General features: G+C 54.2%; 2 protein-coding genes across 2 annotated transcripts in view; one reads left to right on the top strand and one right to left on the bottom strand.

The window, feature by feature from the left end:
* LOC142833327 (uncharacterized) overlaps positions 1-2,725 on the bottom strand; it is a 129,912-nt gene extending 127,187 nt beyond the window's left edge. Inside the window, exons 1-2 of the mRNA XM_075944616.1 lie at positions 2,654-2,725; positions 1,852-2,579 (exon numbers count right to left, since the gene is read on the bottom strand). Of these exons, the coding sequence (XP_075800731.1) occupies positions 1,852-2,579; positions 2,654-2,725 (800 nt within the window). The remainder of the gene's footprint in view (positions 1-1,851; positions 2,580-2,653) is intronic.
* Pou3f1 (POU class 3 homeobox 1) lies at positions 2,645-5,686 on the top strand. The gene has a single exon (XM_075946007.1). It carries the CDS (start codon positions 2,724-2,726, stop codon positions 4,077-4,079), a length of 1,356 nt encoding a protein of 451 aa, XP_075802122.1. The 5' UTR covers positions 2,645-2,723; the 3' UTR covers positions 4,080-5,686.
* Positions 5,687-19,358: the final 13,672 nt, after the last annotated feature.

Here is a 19,358-nt window from a genome sequence, read left to right on the forward strand (position 1 = left end):
GGAATGTTAGCCTAGGGACAGAGAAGAGCGGGGCCACAAGCTGGACCTTGGGTAGTGCTTTACTGATCAGGGGACACGGCTTCCAGCTAGCCCTGACCTGCCTACAAGCATGGCCAGAGAAAAGGCTGTAGGCCATCTCTGCCCTGAAGGCCAAAACTGCCACTTCTTGCAACCTACAGCAATGTAGAGAAGAACGAGTAGGAGGCATGAGTAAGGCTCAGCTCTGTTCTCTACACTCCGAGGATGCTGTCATTAGCTCTCCCGGGGTTTAGGGCAAACGATGGGCAGAACAGCACCATGCCCATGGATCACTGTTCTTCCAGCCTCAGGGGTAACCCCCAAATCTGTATGGCTTCACATCTGTCAGCTGCCCAGACATTTCCCATCCTCCAGCAGGACCAGAGGTAGATGTATAGAATCTCAGGCTGTCAAAGCTGGAAGAGCAAAGGAGGTAAACTGGTCCAAACCCAATAGCCCACTTACAAATGAGGAAACAGACTTTGTTGCCCAGCCAAGAGACACCAAGAACAGGAAAAAGCATGGGGAAAAAAACCCGGGAGTTTGGGGGGCACACTGCACCGTCTCATACCACTCTCTGCTCGCCTTAGGGAGACGGGAGGACTGTCAGATACCACCAGTCCCAATTTACAAATTGGAAAGCCAAATTCAGAGAGAACAGACCAGAATACTCTAACCAGAGAGACAAGAGAACTCCAGTTTGAGCCCAGTCTTCAGAGGAATGTGGGTCTGGTTAGGGCCGGCACTAGAGACTTCCGCTGGAGGAATCCAAGCCTTGGTTCTGCACTTCTTAGGTCCTGGAGAAGGCTCAGCCAGGCAAGTGGACCAAAAGAACTTGAGCTGCCTCAAGGTGACTACTTCCTGGGCCAAGATCCTATCTGGGTTCAGACAGATATCCATCAAACTCCTGCAGCTAGAATGGGACCTGAAGGTGGCCTGTTCAGGACTGTGGCCAGTAATCAGACAACCCCTGACCTCTTCCACTCCTTCCCTTGGGGGCTAGCCAGGGGCTGGACTTGGGGCCATCGGGTCTTAGAGGACACTGTCTCTAACCAGGGTAACTCTGATCGCTGTCAACTCTGTTCCAAATGAGATCATCTCCACAGCAGCTGCGTTCAGAGTCCTTGGATCCTTTCTTCAAATACATTGGCTTCGCCCCCCAATCCTGAGTGGACTTATCCAGTAAGACCCTAGCTAGGCCCCCAGCTCGACACCCTGGAACCTCTGAATCACCTTAAAGCAAAACTAGAGGCCCAGAAGGGGGTCTGGCAGTGGACCAAAACCCAGCGCAGAAACAGGCAGAAGTTGTGAGCCATGTAGGGTAAGGAAGCACAAAACAGCTGCAGCTTAGGCCCTGCTCAGGCAGGATCCTTAAGAGAGACTCCAAAAACAGGCAGGGATGAAGAAATTGGCGTTCCACTGTCCACTTCTCCAACAAGGACTCCTCGATTTCCTACCAGACAAGTCTGAGTTGGCTCCACGGAAGGCTGGACAGCTGCCAGCCTACACATTGGATTTCTGAACTGCTCTTCCCTGAGTCAGCCCACAAGCTCTCTTGCAAGTTTCCCGCCTGTATGACCCCATCATAACCAGCGCTAACGACCAACAACCGGTTCAAGCTGGGAAGAAACATCACGAAAAGGCTTCAGCAGCGCAGGACAGGGCCCAGCGGCCATCCCCCACCCACTGGTGGCGCTTTCTCCGGAACCAGTCTCCACCTCGAGGTCCTCTCATTCCAGAACCCCGGAGCTGGTTATAGGAGCTCGCATCTCCGCATAGAGCCTCTGCCGCCCGCAGTCCTTGCTGGCGCAGCACCGCCCACTCGGTACTCACCTGGCCTCGGTGCCCAGGAGAAGGAAGGAGAGCCGGCGAAAGGCTTGAAGCCCGAGCCGATCCGACTCTGTCTGTGCCTGCTGCACTTTTAGGGCCGCAGAGGTCCCGGTAGTTGTGAGGTTGAGTCTAGTGAGAGAAGGGGGAAAACAGAGACCGTGGGAGCGGCGCGAAGAGGAGCGCACGGTGCGACCTGAAGCCGCAGTAGGCGAGGCCGCGGAGGTGAGCAGCCGCGCGGTACCGAGCCGGGAAGCCACGCCGCCTCGCTCTCGCTGCAGCCCACGGGATCCTGGCCCGCAGGCAGCGGCGCAGAGCGGGGAGGAGTGCCGGGCTGAGTCTCTGCTCGCAGCCGGAGCGCCTCCCGGAGCCAGCAATCCCCCCGCCCATTGGGATGCGGGCGGATTTTCAGGTTGTGTGGAACGTGGGACCGATAGGGCTCCGAGGCTCCCGCGCTGCGGGGAAAGCGGGGCCCACGCAGGGGGGACGAGAGGGGGGTGCGGTCCCGGTGCCACCCCCGCGCCACTCCCCACGTGGCGGCCGCGCCCCCGGGGCGTGAATGTGTACGCGGACGGTATGGGGGGGGGGGGCTCATGAATGAAGCCCCAGCGGCCAATCAGCACGGCCGGCGCGCGGGACCCCGGGAGCAAGGCCCAATGACAAGCTCTGGGCTGCAGGCCCCGGCGGCGGGCGGGCACGAGGGGCGGAGGCCGGGGCCGGGGGGCGGGAGGCGGCTCCGCGAGCAGCCAATGGGCGGCGGGAGGGGTGGGGCTCAAGAGCGCCCAAAGGGTCCCGGCTTTAAGCCGGCGGAGCGCGGCGGCGGGGCCCGCAGACGGAGCGAGGCGGCGGCGGCGGCGCGGCGCAGGGCGCGGGGCGGCATGGCCACCACCGCGCAGTACCTGCCGCGGGGCCCCGGCGGCGGAGCTGGCGGCACCGGGCCGCTCATGCATCCCGATGCCGCGGCAGCGGCGGCAGCGGCGGCGGCCGCCGAGCGGCTGCACGCGGGGGCCGCGTACCGCGAAGTGCAGAAGCTGATGCACCACGAGTGGCTGGGCGCGGGCGCGGGCCACCCCGTGGGCCTAGCGCACCCCCAGTGGCTACCCACGGGCGGAGGAGGCGGCGGTGACTGGGCCGGCGGCCCGCACCTGGAACACGGCAAGGCGGGCGGTGGCGGCACCGGCCGAGCCGACGACGGCGGCGGCGGCGGCGGTTTCCACGCCCGCTTGGTGCACCAAGGGGCGGCCCACGCGGGCGCGGCATGGGCACAGAGCGGCACAGCGCACCACCTGGGCCCCGCCATGTCGCCGTCGCCCGGGGCCGGTGGGGGCCACCAACCCCAGCCGCTCGGGCTGTACGCGCAGGCGGCCTACCCCGGTGGCGGCGGCGGCGGCCTGGCCGGGATGCTGGCGGCGGGCGGTGGCGGCGCGGGACCCGGCCTGCACCACGCGCTGCACGAGGACGGCCACGAGGCACAGCTGGAGCCGTCGCCGCCGCCGCACCTGGGCGCACACGGACACGCACACGGACATGCACACGCGGGCGGCCTGCACGCGGCAGCGGCGCACCTGCACCCAGGCGCGGGCGGCGGTGGCTCGTCGGTGGGCGAACACTCGGACGAGGATGCTCCCAGCTCCGACGACCTGGAGCAGTTCGCCAAGCAGTTCAAGCAACGTCGCATCAAGCTGGGCTTCACCCAGGCCGACGTGGGGCTAGCGCTGGGCACACTCTACGGTAACGTGTTCTCGCAGACCACCATCTGCCGCTTCGAGGCCCTGCAGCTGAGCTTCAAGAACATGTGCAAGCTCAAGCCGCTGCTCAACAAGTGGCTGGAGGAGACCGACTCGTCCAGCGGCAGTCCCACCAACCTGGACAAGATCGCGGCGCAGGGCCGCAAGCGCAAGAAGCGCACGTCCATTGAGGTGGGGGTCAAAGGCGCGCTCGAGAGCCACTTTCTCAAGTGTCCCAAGCCCTCTGCGCACGAGATCACCGGCCTGGCCGACAGCCTACAGCTGGAGAAGGAGGTGGTGCGTGTCTGGTTCTGCAACCGGCGGCAGAAGGAGAAGCGCATGACCCCCGCGGCCGGCGCGGGCCACCCGCCCATGGACGACGTTTACGCGCCTGGGGAGCTGGGGCCTGGCGGGGGCGGCGCGTCGCCACCCTCTGCGCCCCCGCCACCGCCTCCGGCCGCGCTGCACCACCACCACCACCACACACTGCCCGGCTCAGTGCAGTGACCCTGCGGGCTGGGTTCCCCACCGGCGCAGCGGTGCCTCCGGCGCGCAATCAGCCCGCGCGGCCTGGACTCTTTTTTGTTGTTCTTTATTCGGTTGCTTTGGATTTTACAAAAAGGAAAAAAAAACCCAGAAACTTTTAAACAAAACCAAACAACCCCGGACCGAACCCCTCTCTGGCGAGCGGCGAAGGGCGGCCGAGAGGCTGTGTCGCCCGAGTCCCGGGAGAGAGCAGCGAAGATCCGGAATGCGCCTACTCACTCTGGGCGCCCTCTGCCCACTGCCTGCTCCCTGTCCCCATACCCTCGACGACCCCTGCCCTTGTCCCCGGGCTGTTCGGGGCCGGATCCCGGCAGCGGCCTCCCCACAGCGAAAGGTAACGCGGTGCGGGGTTAGGGATTCCCGGGAGAAAGGACGAAGAGAGAGGAGAGTCCCCCGCAGCTCTCCCGGGCGCGGACTCCCTGTAGCCTGCAGGTCACGGGTGGGGGACTGTCACTTTATTCTCTCCGCGCCTCTTCTCTTGCACCAGGATGCGCCCCAGCCCCTCACCCTTTCTCCGGGCTTGTTTTTTTTTCTTTTCTTTTTTTTTCTTTTTTTCCGGTTTTTATTTATTCGTGGAGCCTCTAGGTTCCTGGGGTCCTTCTAACTCCGCCCGCGCCCTTAATTTAAATCGCTGTATACTGTATTTATCGGGGCCCCGGAGGGGAGGCCACGAGAGCCGCATCTGTGTATAAAAGCAGGAAATAGCCAAAGCTTTAATCTAGCCTAATTTATTTTCCCTTTCTCATACCCTTTCCTCCTTCCTCCAAGAACGCAAAACAAAAACAAAAAACTAACAAAAAAATTTTTTTTGAGTGTTCATTTCCGTTTCGTTTTACCCGAGCTCTCGGCTCGGTTCCTGGCCTAGCGGATAGGGTCTGCGCTCCCACGCACACCCGGGTGGGAAGGGGCATCTCCACCCGCAAGACCGAGCACGCACCGCGGGCCGCTGCTTCCCCGCCGGGCCCTGTCCCTCCTGGCCTTAACGAACGAAACTTGGAAAAGTTGGAACTATTTTTTAACCAGCTGTAGAAATAAACCATTCCCCCAAGAACCTTCCGCCTGATTCCCTACCGCTTCCCCCTGCTCTTTCCAGCCCCCTCGGGATACTGGGGGAACCCTGGAGAGAAATTCTCCAAATTTGGGGTGAGGTGGGAACCATGTAAATATGTGAGATATGTACACACTGGCGGGGGGCGGGAAGAAACCTTTTGTGCTTGGTTTTTATTTTTTGGTTTCTGGGTTGTTGCCCCTCCCCGGGTTTTGTACGCCCGACTAAACCGAAAAAGATATTTTAATATGGTTTCCTGATTTCTGACCCATCTCTATTTATTTTCTGGATGTGTTTGGAGCTTCCCCCTTCACCAATTCTTCATCTGTTTGTTAACGTTGGAGCTTAAATTTTGTTATTTTATTTTTATTATTTTGGAACAATGTTTGGTGCATTCTCTTTGTATCTTTATTGCAAAAAAAATAATGTAGACTGGGAAGTTCCCTTTATATTTATGTTATAGTAAATATTTTATTACTCACATAAACATGTACCCCAGGGCTGTGTCCTGTTCTCTTTACTGCTAGAGCTTGTTTTGCTGGGAAGGTGTGAGATTCTGCTACCTGGTTCCCTCTCTGGAAAGGAACCGCCAGCCTTTTTCCTGGTCAGTATCAGGGCTGCCTGTTGCTTGGTCAGCATTTGGGCACCTGGCCCAAGTAAGTACACCAGTCTAGGGAAAATGAATTGGATCCTTTTCCCATTGGCCAGATCAGGGCCTAGGACAGGAAACCATTGACACCACGTACAGCTGGGGTCAGCCATGAAAGAAGCAGCTCATCTCTTCCTGGATTACCAGCCTTGAAGCTGTTTCTCTTGCCTGACAAGCCAGCCCCTAACATTGATTTCACCTTGCACTCCATGTACCTTCAAGACAAGTTTCATCATCATAGGGCAACTAGGAACTTGGTCAAGCTCTTCCATCCTATCCCAACTGGTTCTCCATCCAAACAAATGGTACCAAGACCATCTAGATACAGTGGACGTCTGGTGGGTCCAGACTGAAGTCTATTCAGTGGTCCTGCAGAACTAAGTGGACTTGGGAGGGAGTCCTGTCTGTTTGCTTAAGCAAAGCTAGTTAAGCTTTGCAGACAAACCCCAGCCCCAGCCACTCTTGGAGAGTAGCAGGGAGGTAAGCCATGCTGTGGGAAAGGCTTGCCATACCTCCTAGGGCAGACATGGAAGGACAGCAGGATGGGGAGAGATGAGGGCTTGTGAAAGGGAGTCCCATAGGGCTGCGCATCAGGACCTGACGGGAAAACATTCTGAGGTGTCCTCAGTTCTTCAGTAGCAGCATCTCAGAAGCCCCTGTACCAGGGGCAGGTCTCAGTTCAGCTCAAAACCCAAGAGGATTTCCTTTAAAAGTTCCCGTTTCTACAATAGACCACGGTTCTTCCGCCTTCCCAGGAGAAATCACACAAGGTCCCTCTTGCTCTTTGTGGGGCAAAGCTTGAAGCACAGTGGCTTGTCTGAAGAGAAAGTTGTTCCCTTGGTGCAGGGGTATGTGGAGGCCTGCAGGCCCCGGAAGTTGCTTAAGTCTGGGCTTTGGAGAGCCCTTGGCTCTAGCTGGAGGACTGGGTGATGCCCTGAGTCAGATGTTCCTGGCCCCCCACACTGGTGTCCCCTGGCTGGGCTGGAACCTTGGGATAACTGCTGGTTCCTGGTGGCTTTTCTGGGTTCTGCCCCTCAAGTCCAAAGGGGTCTTGTCTCCACACACACAGGCTCCCGCACTTTTCAAAAGCTCGCTCACTCTCTGCACCTTTTTAAAAGTTTGTTTAAATTAAATTAATTTTTTTTTAGTTCATGAATAGCCCTGTGATGGGCACTGGAGTCCCTGTTGTTCTTCCTGTCCCTGCTGAGCCTCCTTGTGCTTCTCAAGGAGGAGACAGTGACTTGTGGGCAGAGATGACATGGTCGGGAGTCATTGGCCACCCTGCCTCAGCTTCTCATTTCACGTTCCATTAAATACAAAACTCTGAAGCCATTCCATATTCTCCTCCTTGCTTCCTAGTTCTTCACCCCTAGATTTGTACCTGCCTTGGGGGAGGTCCCCAAAAAGGAAGCAACAGACACTTGGCTTCCCAGCCCCTGCCTGCCCAGAGTATCTACTAGGGCTTTGAGATTGGAAAGGCCTCGGGGAGAGGAGAGGCGGCTTTCACTGGCCTCTTGCCTGCAGCTGACACCGATTGATTGATTGATTTCCTAATTGTCTCTTAATCTTGTACAAGAGGGTGGGCTTATTATTTCAGCAAGTCAACTCAAAAATAGCAAAAACAATGCTGCCTCCCTCCCAAGAACCAGCGGCAGCTGAAGAGTAGAACAAAAAGAAGGAAGGAAAGGTGGAGAAGGGGGTGGGAGAAAACCTTGCAGTGCAAAGATTTTGCTTAATGAGACACCAGCCTGAGACAGCTCTACCCAGTGATAACCCCTTCAGAGCAGAAGTCCCTAGGGCTTCTCTAGATTCCTGCTCTGACAACCTAGAGTTCTAACCCCTTGGCAAAACAGTTTTTTGAAAGGGCGCGTCGGTTGTAGGTTTCTGTATTTCCTGTACGCAGGTCTACCTGCTTGCTCCGAAGTTGCCCAGACTTTTCATTTGTCCGAGAGGGAAACATGTTCCTAATATAAACCTCCAAAGAAGCCCAATTCTCCATGGCAAACGTGGAATTGCTGAGGCCATTTCTCACCTTTTACACTCAGACAAAATTGTTTCTTGTCATCGTGTAGCCACAGATCACGAGAGCTTGACTGGTCTCATGAGAACACTTACCTGCTGATATTTGTTTGTTCTATTGCGTGTGTGAAATCCAGGCCTGATCCCAGAGCCACGTGCTGGTGGGGGAAATCCATGTTATTCTGGGAATCTGATCTAGAGCATTTGCAGAGGTGTGGGTGAAAAGAAGGAAGGTAACCATCGTGGTCACCTGTGATCATCAAGGCAAACCCAGAAGGGACCCTATCCTGAGCACCAAGCACATTGGTATTCTCCTTCACCTCCTGCCCCATATTATACGGGCTTCTGTGTTGCCTGGCATTAAGTCCCAAGCAATCATCCCTTGTCCCAAGAATGTTCTACCTGGTTCCTAACCACAGCTGCCCAGTTGGACCCACTTGGAAGATCCTAGACAGCCTCAGGGACTGCACAGAAGAAGATAAGTCAATGTGACCCACCCAGGGCCAGCCTTCTTCCTTCCTGAACTTTCCACAACAGGACTTTAGCTCCGGAAAGGAGAGCCACCTAGGCGGAAGGTAGAGTGAGGGGGTTTATCTGGCCCAACTACTCCCACAAGCTTAGCCAAGAAGATCTTCCTGGGCTCTCAGGTTAGAGACTCTTCAGTTTTGTCCTCTCCTGCCACACATAAAGGCCCTGGAGTTAGTGTTCGCTAGGTCTGCCAGGGGTTCCCTTGTGCCGCTCAAGACTCCATGTGGGAGGACTGCCCTCTATTGGTCCCTGAGCTGGGACATGACACCAGTCACCAGAAACACCTAATTGTTGAGTAAGCCCTCCTTCCAAGCCAGCGTCAAGGCAATTACTCCACAGGGCTTGCCAGCTAAGCTGACTTCAGGCCCCAAAGGAAGCAATCCTGCTCCACACACAGACAAAAATATGTTTTTTGTGACCCTTCCCTTTCCACTTACCAACTATTATCCACTCACACAGTCACGCTCAGAAACCCACTACCACACACTGTTTCCTCCATCCCTCCTCATACATCCCCATCACTCCTCTCACCAGCTCACACACACATACACACACACACACACACACACACACACATGGCCTTCCCCACACCACCCTCCAGACCCAGCCTTCTGGTGGTTGGCACTGAACTCTTGGGAGTCCAGGTACCCAGCCCATGTACTGTTTGACTAAACACACACCCCGCCATCCGTCCGCGGTCACATCTAGCTAGACCCTCTCCTTTCAAGATTTCTAAGCACTTACCCCACAAACCCGCTTTCCAGATCCATCCCTGCCCATCATTGCCCCAGCTCCTCCCAGATCTCTTTCTGCTCCTTTCAGATAATTCAAGTTAGGCTGTGTGTTTGTATGTATGTGTGATCTTATTTTTTAAACACACACCCCCACACATACATATGCGTGTATATATACAAACATACACAGCAATTAGCTCTACCCATCCCGCCATCATCCTTGAACAGTCAAAACTCGCTGTGCACAGGCCCCCACATGGCCCTGTGATGAACCCAGTTTCACCTCGTCACAGGCTCCTGATGTCCTACACACACACACACACACACACACACACACACACACGACACTACCATTTCATTTGTCTACACTACAGGAGTCTAACCCACCCCCTGCTTCCCACCTCCCTTCAGAGCATCTTAATGGACTCTCCTCAAATGACCCGAGGACCAGGAGCACCACCGTGCTACAACCCTTTCCCAGCCCACCCCATCTCCAGCCACACACAGCAGTGGACACATCTCCCTGCCGAGCCTGACCAGGGTGGGACTGGGTATTATTAGGCTATAGAGACAGCACGGAGGCATATGGTCTCGTACACAAGAAATAGTGTTCATGTTAAATCAGACCTCATGCATAATGCATGGTGCCTGATCTCACATTATTTTGGGTGTTCGTCAAAATCAGTGTTCTTTCTTGTGAGGGCTCCTGAAGAGAAGGGAAAAAGGCGTTTGCTAATTACACCCACAGCCCGGACCCAGGGATCACAAAGTGCCCCGGGAGCATCCTCTGCCCCGCTTCACCCACCAGTGGGTCCTGTCCCTCTCTTCCACTCTGTCTTCCCACAGGGAAAGAGGCCTTGCCTTGGGTTTGTGGCAGGCATAAGGTCCTGTGTTATTTTTATTTCTTTTCTCTCGGCTCTCTGTCCCCGGAGGGTTCTGGGGAATAGCGGTGGCTCCGTTGCTCTCACACCCGATTCATTTGCTGTTTTATGAACTCCCGGTTGATTCATCGCCTCCCTAAGTCAATGATTCACTCCTGATGGCTTTTCAGAAATCCTTCTTGAAGGGCTCCCGATTATTCAGCTTTGAACAGGAGCCTGAGCTAAAGCAGACCTGGGCCCTGCATGGCCACTGCTCCCTTGGCCTGGAGTCACCCTGTTTGGGCTTTTGCAGAAGCTGAGCTGGGGTGGAGGGAGGACTTTCTCCATGCAGAAGCCGGGAGAATCTCTCCCAGCAGCTCAGAGCCGGATCTACTCTATAGCAATGCTCCATTCTGCTTCTGTGAATCACCTGTCTTCTCCTCTGTCATCAAAGTCCCAGGAAACTTGCTGTGACTCAGGAGGCAGAGCACAGAGTGTGAACACAGGGGCTGTGAAATGAAACAGACCCGGACACAGGTCCTAGCTCCGCCTTTTATCACTTGTGTGACCCTAAGCCAGCAACTCACATCAGGCCTCGGTTTCCCGGTATGATGACAGGGCCATTCTGTATGGCAGAATTGTTTTGAGAATTAAGTGGGATAGTGCACACAATATTTATTTTAACAAAGTTGCTTTATTCTGAGGCCTGAGCTCAGAGTTATTGTATGGGGAGAAACACTATGAGATAATGACCTCTGACCAGGGACCCCACTTTGTCCAAGGGCACTTTTACATAATGCATACCCATCACTCGCTTTATGCTTTATGTATACTGTCTTAGACAATGTAGCCCCATTTTATAAAAGAGGAAACTAGAGCCCAGAAGAGTAACCGTAGCTTAACCAAGGCAGCAAGACTAGTAAATGCCAGCAGTCAGGACAGAAGCCATTTTATCTGACTCAGAAACCCCTGTTCTTTTTTTTTGTTTGTTTTGTTTTGTTTTGTTTTTTGAGACAGGGTTTCTCTGTAGTTTTGGAGCCTGTCCTGGAACTAGCTCTTGTAGTAGACCAGGCTGGCCTTGAACTCACAGAGATCCGCCTGCCTCTGCCTCCCGAGTGCTGGGATTAAAGGTGTGCATCACCACCGCCTAGCCCCCTGTTCTTTTTATACTAAAGCCAACAGAAAAAATAGTCAGTGTTTGAGTGTTTATTCAAAGCATGAGAAGCTCTAGAACTTGGGCATGGGAATCAAGAGCCGAGGGAATGAGAGCTAATTGGCTGGAATCTGTGGCCCCTCTCCACTACCCAAACTCCAGTAAAACCCATGAAGCAGAAGAAGGTTGGATAACTTGCCTACGATCATTTGGATGATCAGGAAGTCCTCCTGTTTGGTCCACGCCATGCCTTCACATACTGAGCAGCCACACGGTGTAGGATGGAGACCTGGCATCCGCCCAGGCATTCATCCTGGTGTGCCTACCTACGACATGAGAGTCTTCTGGAAAGTTCCTAAACTCCCCATACCTCAGTTTCCTCTTCTGTAAATGAAAGTAACAATAGCCTCTGCTCCATAAAACCGTAGTGAGGGCTTGATGAGAGACGATATACAACAGAAACACTTAGAGCCTGGCATGTCATAAGAGCACATTAAATGTTAGCTGTAAAAAATAATTTTATATGTACAGTATATATTATTGCTGAGCTGTTGCAGAAAAAAATAATAATAATGTCAAGTGCTTCCCCTGCCAACCCTACTTTCCCAGAATGCTCTTCATTCATAAAACCACTATAGGAAATTTAAGTCCAAACTTTTTTCATTTCCAGTCCACAGGTGAGGAAACTGAGGTTATTAAAGGCCTTTCTCGGGGCGACCCAGAAAATCAGTGATAGGTGCAGCTTTTTATTATTATTATTATTAAATCTTTTCGTTTGATTGGTGCAGCTTTTAGGCCTATTGCCTACTTCTACTTTGTGGCAACCCTACCTCCCCAACCGTGTCTACTAAGGCTATAATATTAAGTACTAGTACTGTGTACCTACCAAGGCTTTTTTTTTTTTTTTTTTTTTTTGGTTTTTCGAGACAGGGTTTCTCTGTAGCTTTGGAGCCTGTCCTGGAACTAGTTCTTGTAGACCAGGCTGGGCCATGAAGAATGCTTAGGAGTTCCTGGTTCACGGCCCTGATCCCAGAGACTAGTCGCTCAACCCCTGAACCCTCGGACCCCATTCCCTCACCCTCCCAGAAGGAAGTCTGAACCTTTACGCCTTGCCCACTCTGTTCAGAACCTCCAAATGTCCTGGCACATTTTTGACCCTAGCACAAAAGGTTCAGTGCAGGGTGAGGGCCTCTAAACTTGATGGGATCACAAGCCATGAGACTAAGTCTAACTGAAGTTTCCTTTACGTCTCCATGGTTGATTTGACTGCAACCCTGGCCAGACGTTAACCACTAAGCCATCTAATGGGGTACCTCAACCTCAGCCATTTGGGTCCTCTTCTCACAAATTGGGTCATCTGTCTTGATGGACCTCAAACTATGAAATGAGCTTTCCCTCATTCGTTTACCCATCCATCCACTCTACGGTCATCTACTCATCCATTCATGAAGCCACCCACCTATCCATACAGCCATTCATCCACCTACCCCTAAACTCCCTACTCAACTACCCACCCATCTGTCTGACAGCCATTCATGCAATCATCCAGCTTCATGGAGGCGGAGAAGACCAATGCCTCCAACCTCCACACACTTCTAGCTAGGGCTCATTCCCTCCCTGCACCTCAGTCATATAGGGTATGGTATATGGGAGCCGATGAGAAAACGATGTAGAAGAAAACAATGAAATCTATTGTTGTGTCTATGAAGTGTGTGTGTGTGTGTGTGTGTGTGTGTGTGTGTGTGTGTCAAAATGCTGGAACCCTCCACACTCCACTTATTTCCCCAGGACCTCAAAGAAGGTGTAGTCCATACAGCCTCCGGCATCAGTCCATACGACCTTAGGATTCCCCCGTGAATGTCAAGTGCTGACCTAAATGTTAGGGTTTCAAAGAGCACTAGGGAGAAGGAGCTTAACAACATAGCCTCTACCAAGGCCAGCACTGGCTTGCCTATTTCTTTTGAAAATGGCAGGGACATCTAAGCACCAGGGAGATATGGGGTGATGTTCTGTGCCCAGTCTCTCCCTACCTGGATGTGTAACTTGGAACAAATCCCTGCCATATCCATCACCCCAATTTTCACCAGTACCCTATGGGGGTCTTCTCAGTTTTGAGGAACTCGCCTGCCTTCTAGCCTGGGTGGGCCTGCTTCTTTGACAATGGGGCTTCTCTAGCCAGCCCACACAAGAGGAAGGATAGGAGGTGACGTGGTTGGTGTTCAGAGCCCTGAGGACTCAGCTCCGGCTATTCAGTCCCCCTCCCTTGACACAAACAATCCTCAGTCACCTCCCCCTCCTGCTCCCCAGAATCTGGGCACAGCTGGAGCCTGCTATGCCCCAGCCATCCCATGAATCACCCCTCTATGGTCCCCGGGGGAGTGGTCCAGGGAGCATCCTACGCTCCACGAGGAGTGAGGGCCAGAACTGCAGCCCTCAAGCAGGCAGTGTCCCACAGAAACAATGGGGGCCTGTGGCTAACAGCCGGAATGCAGCCATTGTCCTGCCCTGGCCCCCAACCCCAAGGCCTCAGGTCCCCAGGCCAGGCAGGCTGGCGTGGATCAGTGCGTCAGACTCTCATGTACCAGAGCTGGGCACACATGACCTGCAGCTTACCTTCTCTGGTTAGGCAGGAGGGCAGACTGATGGCTCAGACCCCACCTCCACAGCCAACCTCACAAAGGATCCCCCTGCACAGAATGAGAAGCGAGATGGGACCCGCGGGAGCAAAGGCAACCACCAACCTACTCATCCCTGGGATACTCTGAGACTAGCAGCTCTGAGACCCAAGCTATACATCACAGTGGGGAGGGGACCACATTAGAATAATGCAGGATTAGAGTGGGGTTGCTATAGCGACGTATTAGGGCAATACATCTAGGGAGCCCCAGCCCCTTGGTGATGTATGGCTCTGCTCAGCTGTGGGGAGCAGGGGGAGGGGACCCGTCCCACCCCCTCCAAGGGAGAGCAGACACCAAGCACGCCGCTGGAGGAAAACATCTGCATTAGACACTAAAAATAGGCATCTCAGGACCCTGCCACGGCTGAAAGGTATATCCTGCCAACCCCACCATCCCACTGTCCTCCACATTCAACTTGGTGTCAACTTCAGCTCTAACCTTAGCCTGGGCCTCTGCCTGTGTTCCGTTCCTAACCCCACCACGCAAGGCAGCACTACACCTCCAGCCCAGCCCCTCCAGGCTCCATCTGTTCCATTGCTAAGGACCAGTCCCATACTGTCTCCCCGAATGAATATCTGATGGGATTCATAGGACTTGAGGATCAAAGAAGGGAACAGAGCCGGGTGATGGTGGAGCACACCTTTAATCCCAGCTCTTGGGAGGCAGAGGTAGGTGGATCTCTGTGAATTCATGGCCAGTCTGGTCTACATAGTGAGTTCCAAGACAACCAGGTCTACACAGAGAAACCCTGTCCAAAAAAATGGGGGTGGGGGTGGGATAGTCCACAAACTGTCCTTAGACAAACCACTGGAAACCCCATCTGAATGATACCCAGGGAGCAAGTCTTAGGCACACACACTGTCCCTTCTCACCAGGGGCCTCCTGTGCTGACACCTGGCATCCCATTCCATCGAATCCAAGTCTATGCAGCTTCCCTCCACCTGATCTCAGGACCATAGAGAGGCTGTAGAGGTGGCTCAACCGGAGAGAGGAGAGGAGAGGAGAGGAGAGGGGGGAAAGGAAAGGAAAAAGGAAAGAAAAAAGGGAAAAAAGGAAAGGAAAAAGAAAAGGAAAAGAAAAGAAAGGAGAGGAGAGGGGAAGGGAGGAGAGGGGGGAGGGGAGGAGAGGGGAAGGGGAGGGGAGGAGAGGAGAGAGGAAAAAGGAAAAAGAAAAGGAAAGGAAGGTGAGATGCCAACAAAGAAATGCAAAGACAAGAAAAAAGGTTAATATTTGTACTGGTATGTGACAGAGTGAGACGGCAGACTGCCTTCCAAGCACACTGTCAGGTCCTTTGTACTGACTTCTCTATCTCCAACCTGGACCTCAACTCCTTGGGGACATGGGAGAAGATTCTCTAGAGACAATCCCCGTTTCTACACCTGCCTTAGAATCCTGGTGAAAGGCGGAAGAAAGGACACCCGTTTCAGAAGCAGACTGCCTCTCTGGACTTCCCACGTATACTCCACGTATGTGCAGTTTGTATGTGCATGCGTGTTGAAGTGCATGTGTGCAGGGTGTATGCGTTGTGTGTGTGTGCGCGTGTGCATGCCCTGCTTCCTTATTAAATATCTTTTTAGTTCATACATTGGGTACAGTAATGATACATTCCCCAAATCCTTCCATTTTGTTGTTGTTGTGTTGTATTGTTCTGTTTTGAGACAGGTTCCTGCTACATGGCCCAGACTGACCTTAAACTCAATCCCCTCCTGTTTCTGCCTCAGAAGTGCTGGGATAAAAGTGCGAGCCACCAAGCTGACTTTATCCTTTTTTTACTTTGGGAAGTGGCACTGGGTTCCGGGTGGAACAAGAAGATGTGCCCACAAGAGTCAGCCTCCAGAAATAAGGAAGACCCAGATTGAAGGATAAGGCAGAGTAGAGGGTGCTTTCCATAGCCTTGTCCCTGTTGCTCTCCCCCAGGGAAGAAGCAAGGCCTTCACTCCTGATTGAGAAGTGCTCTCAGACAGGAGTTCTTTCTCTCCCTATCTCGTAGCCGGTGTGTGTCTCCCCTCTCCACGGTCAGCCAGACACACACAGCTACATCACAATGCACACACTCTCACACGGGGAGGCACAGAAGAAAGACTAAAAAGAGGAGGTAGGAGGAGGCCAGAGTGTGTGCCCAGAGGGCAGTTCCTGGGGTCGGGTGGCAGGGTGCCCAGGGTACTGAGTGGGCAGGAGACCTCATGGCTTCCTCTCTTCTCTAGCCAGCGACCAAAGGTCAGCTCAGACGGCTCAGCCACGTGCAGTCCACCCACAGCCCTGCTCAGGTCATGTGAGACCAGGACTGAAGCTTTGTCAACACTCCATTGTCTCCCAGAGCCCAGCCTGTGTGGAAGGGGAAAAACCCTCTCCCGACCAGGCTAGCTGGTGAGCCTCCAGAGCTCCCTCAGGGATGCCTGGGCTCAGGAGTCCTTCAGTTCTCATGATGGTGGTGGTAGTGATGCCCAGCAGGACTCATCCTCAAGCAGTGGGGAGGAGTGGCCTTTCTTGACATTGAGAGAGGGTGCAAAGGGAAGAAGGAGCTGTCTTCCCTCTTCTCCTCGGAAGAGATATGCCACCATGTGACCCCAGCCCCCCACCTCACCCATTCCACAGATGCTCTGGGGGGAAAGAGAGCAGAGCAGAGAAGGCCTAAGCATGGCCCTGAAGGTCATCTTGCACGTCAGCACTGGGAGGAGCCCCAGAGCCCCTTGCGTCCTGGCTCCCAGCCTGGACCACAACACAGGCTCCATTGACTCCTGTGTACCCTCTTTCCCAAGATGCCCACAAAGTCATGGACTCATGGCTCCTGCCCACAGGCTCCTGAGCCACAGGACCCAGCCAAGAAGAAAGCTAGGGTTGTCCAGAAGGACAGACACTGCACCTGTGCAAAAGTCTCCCAGGGTCCAGGCTGAAGGTCATGGCCAACCTCTTCTAGGCCCTGTCCCACCCAGTCTAGAATGGAGTCAACTGGAGATTGTCCCTGCCAATGCCATCTCTGCCTACCCACAGTCCTGTGTATACTTTAAGGCTATCCCCTGACTCGGTCCCTGCCACTGGGATAGGAGGCAAAGCCACCCTGGTCCACTGTGTCTTACCAGGGGAGGGAGGAGGGTTGTGTCTGGGGGAGGGGGACTGGAGGGAAGCTGGGTCTGAGGAGCTCCAGTAAGGGGAGGGCTGGCCCTGCCGGATGACAGAGAGATGATTAAACCCACAGAGAAGATTGATAAGGGAGCTAAACAGCTGCAACTCTGCCAGGTGGGCTGGGGACAAATCTCATCTTGTCCTGGCAGTGCTCAAAGCACTGGGGGGGGGGGGGGCTGGGCCAGCCTGGCTGTGCTCGCTTGTGACCTGTACAAGCTTCAGAACAGGAGCTGGGGGAGGGGGGGAGCGCTAGAAAGCCACTCCCTGCTTCTCCCTCTTGACCTCTCCGATGAGCGTTTCAAGAGCTCACACCAGAGACCCCCGCCCCCTTAACACCTGGGCAGTGCCTCCCTTCCCAGCGGTGCCCCCTTCACCCGCCGCGTCTCTGCCTTAGCTCTCACTCTCGTTATTATTAGATGTGATTTACAGCGGAAGCGCTGAGTCAGACAAACTGAGATTTCCCCTAGACAGAGGCAGTGGGAGAGGAGAAGAGCGTCCAGGGAGGTAGGCAGCAGGGGCCTCAGGAGGGAGCCAGGAGCTGGGTATGTGTGACTCCAACTTCTAGAAGGAGCAGGAAGTTTTTGCTGATGTTTCTCCTGCCTGCTCTAGGCCCATGGTCCTCACCTGGGATCCTGGGACATTCAGACCCCTTTCTGACTTCTCACCTGACCTTTGAGCCTGTCTCGTGGACTCTCAGATTCCCCTTTATATGTTGAAGAGGTGAGCCCAGAAGTCCTGAAGTCTGGAAATGAGGAGATTCTCCTGGGCCCTGTGACCTCAGAAAGGCTCTGAAGGTGGTCCCTGGTTCCCAGAGATGGAGAGAGGCAGCGGGAAGGGCCCAGGCCACCCCACCCCCAACTCTGCAAACAGAGACATTATCACTGAGTTCTGGGCAAGCAGGGTTGAGGGAGGGAGTGTCCAAAGGCCCAACACTGCCAGCAGGAAAAGCACATATTTCTGCTTCCACCTTGTGCAGAAGAGAGTGGTGGGCAGGTCGGTCTCTGCTCCCTGGGTCTCTGACTCCCTGGCAGGGAGGAACTGGGCATTGTTGCCAAAAATAAACGTTCCTTCTCCCGCTCCCTGGCTCCCGGCTCCCGCTCATTAGGATGCGTGGCGTTTGGCTGCGGTCCCACACCTTGCAGCTCATTATAAATATGCAGTCGCTGCTGGCGCTACCCCAATCATCTCTGCAATCAGAGCTTTTAATTAGGTTAATTAAATTGTATCAAATCTCGCAGGGACGCAGTTCACTGATGCTGATGAGGCAGCCAAAACAGACCCCAGCTCCTTGGCTAATGAAGGCCGCTGCCTGCCTGAGCATTGAGGGGGCAGGAACGCATAATAAAGGGGTGCGCCCTCTGGGAGGAGCTGCTGCCCAGACCCAAGCTCGGGGGGACCTAGTAAAGGGTCTTCATCTAGCAAGTTGGGCTCCAGCTGCAGCAGTCTCCCAACCCCAGGGACTATCAGCTTCGATGGAGAACCAGCCAGGGTAGCATCAAGAGCTAGGACAGGTGGGCAGTGTGAGACCTAAGCACCTGCCACTCCCTACTACACAGACAACTGCGTGTCTTGAGTCACTGGCTCTATCTGGGAGCTGCTTCTTCCGCAGAACATTTTAACAAGGCTCAAGAGCAAGCAAGCAAGCAAGCACACACACACACACAGAGAGAGAGAGAGAGAGAGAGAGAGAGAGAGAGAGAGAGAGAGAGAGAGAGAGAGGATCTGTCACTGCCTCCTTGGTTGCCTTATTAGCCTGAGAGGAGGCCAGGCTGAGGCTAGGAAGCCCATCCCACCGCTAGCCTAGTCTCCATCTGCCATGGAGGCCATCTGCCCCTGGCAGGGGGTAGTTTATAATGCTACCAGCCAGAGACAGGAGGGGGTAGCACCCCCCCTCAGTCTCTATGTGCCAGATGGACCCTGTATTTTCCCACCTACTGCTCTACCTAAAGAACCCTCTCTCGGGGAGAGACACTTGTCCCCCAGACCTACAGGATCAAATTAGCTAAGGAAGAGAGGTGGTTTCTTCCTACTCCGGTCCCTCCTCACCCTGAACTGACTGCGCATGCCCTGAAGTCTACCACTGGCCCCTGGAAGCCACAGAGCCCAGAGCAGGAGGAGCATGGGAAAGTCTTCCCCTGACTTGAAGCAGAACAGCAGGTGCTGCCACCTCCAAAGGGGTTGTCCCTAGTGCAGCTCAGCTGGGCTCCAGCCCTTTCCTCTTAACCCTTCAGTCTCCGGTTGTGTCTCTGAGAACATGAAGCGAAAATGGGGACTTTTTAGCGCTTTCAAGGTGAAGCTGTCTTCTCTGTAGGAGTCGCGTTTTGGGGGTATAGAAAAGGGTGTTTTTTTCGTTGTTTTTTTTTTCCACCCAGTAATGTGAAAACATGAAACTCGAAACCAACCCCCAACATTTTTCACCTTAGAGAGAAGCCTTTGGGGTAAAGGGGG

This window comes from Microtus pennsylvanicus, chromosome 13 (assembly GCF_037038515.1).
Source record: "Microtus pennsylvanicus isolate mMicPen1 chromosome 13, mMicPen1.hap1, whole genome shotgun sequence".
Taxonomy (NCBI): Eukaryota; Metazoa; Chordata; class Mammalia; order Rodentia; family Cricetidae; genus Microtus; species Microtus pennsylvanicus.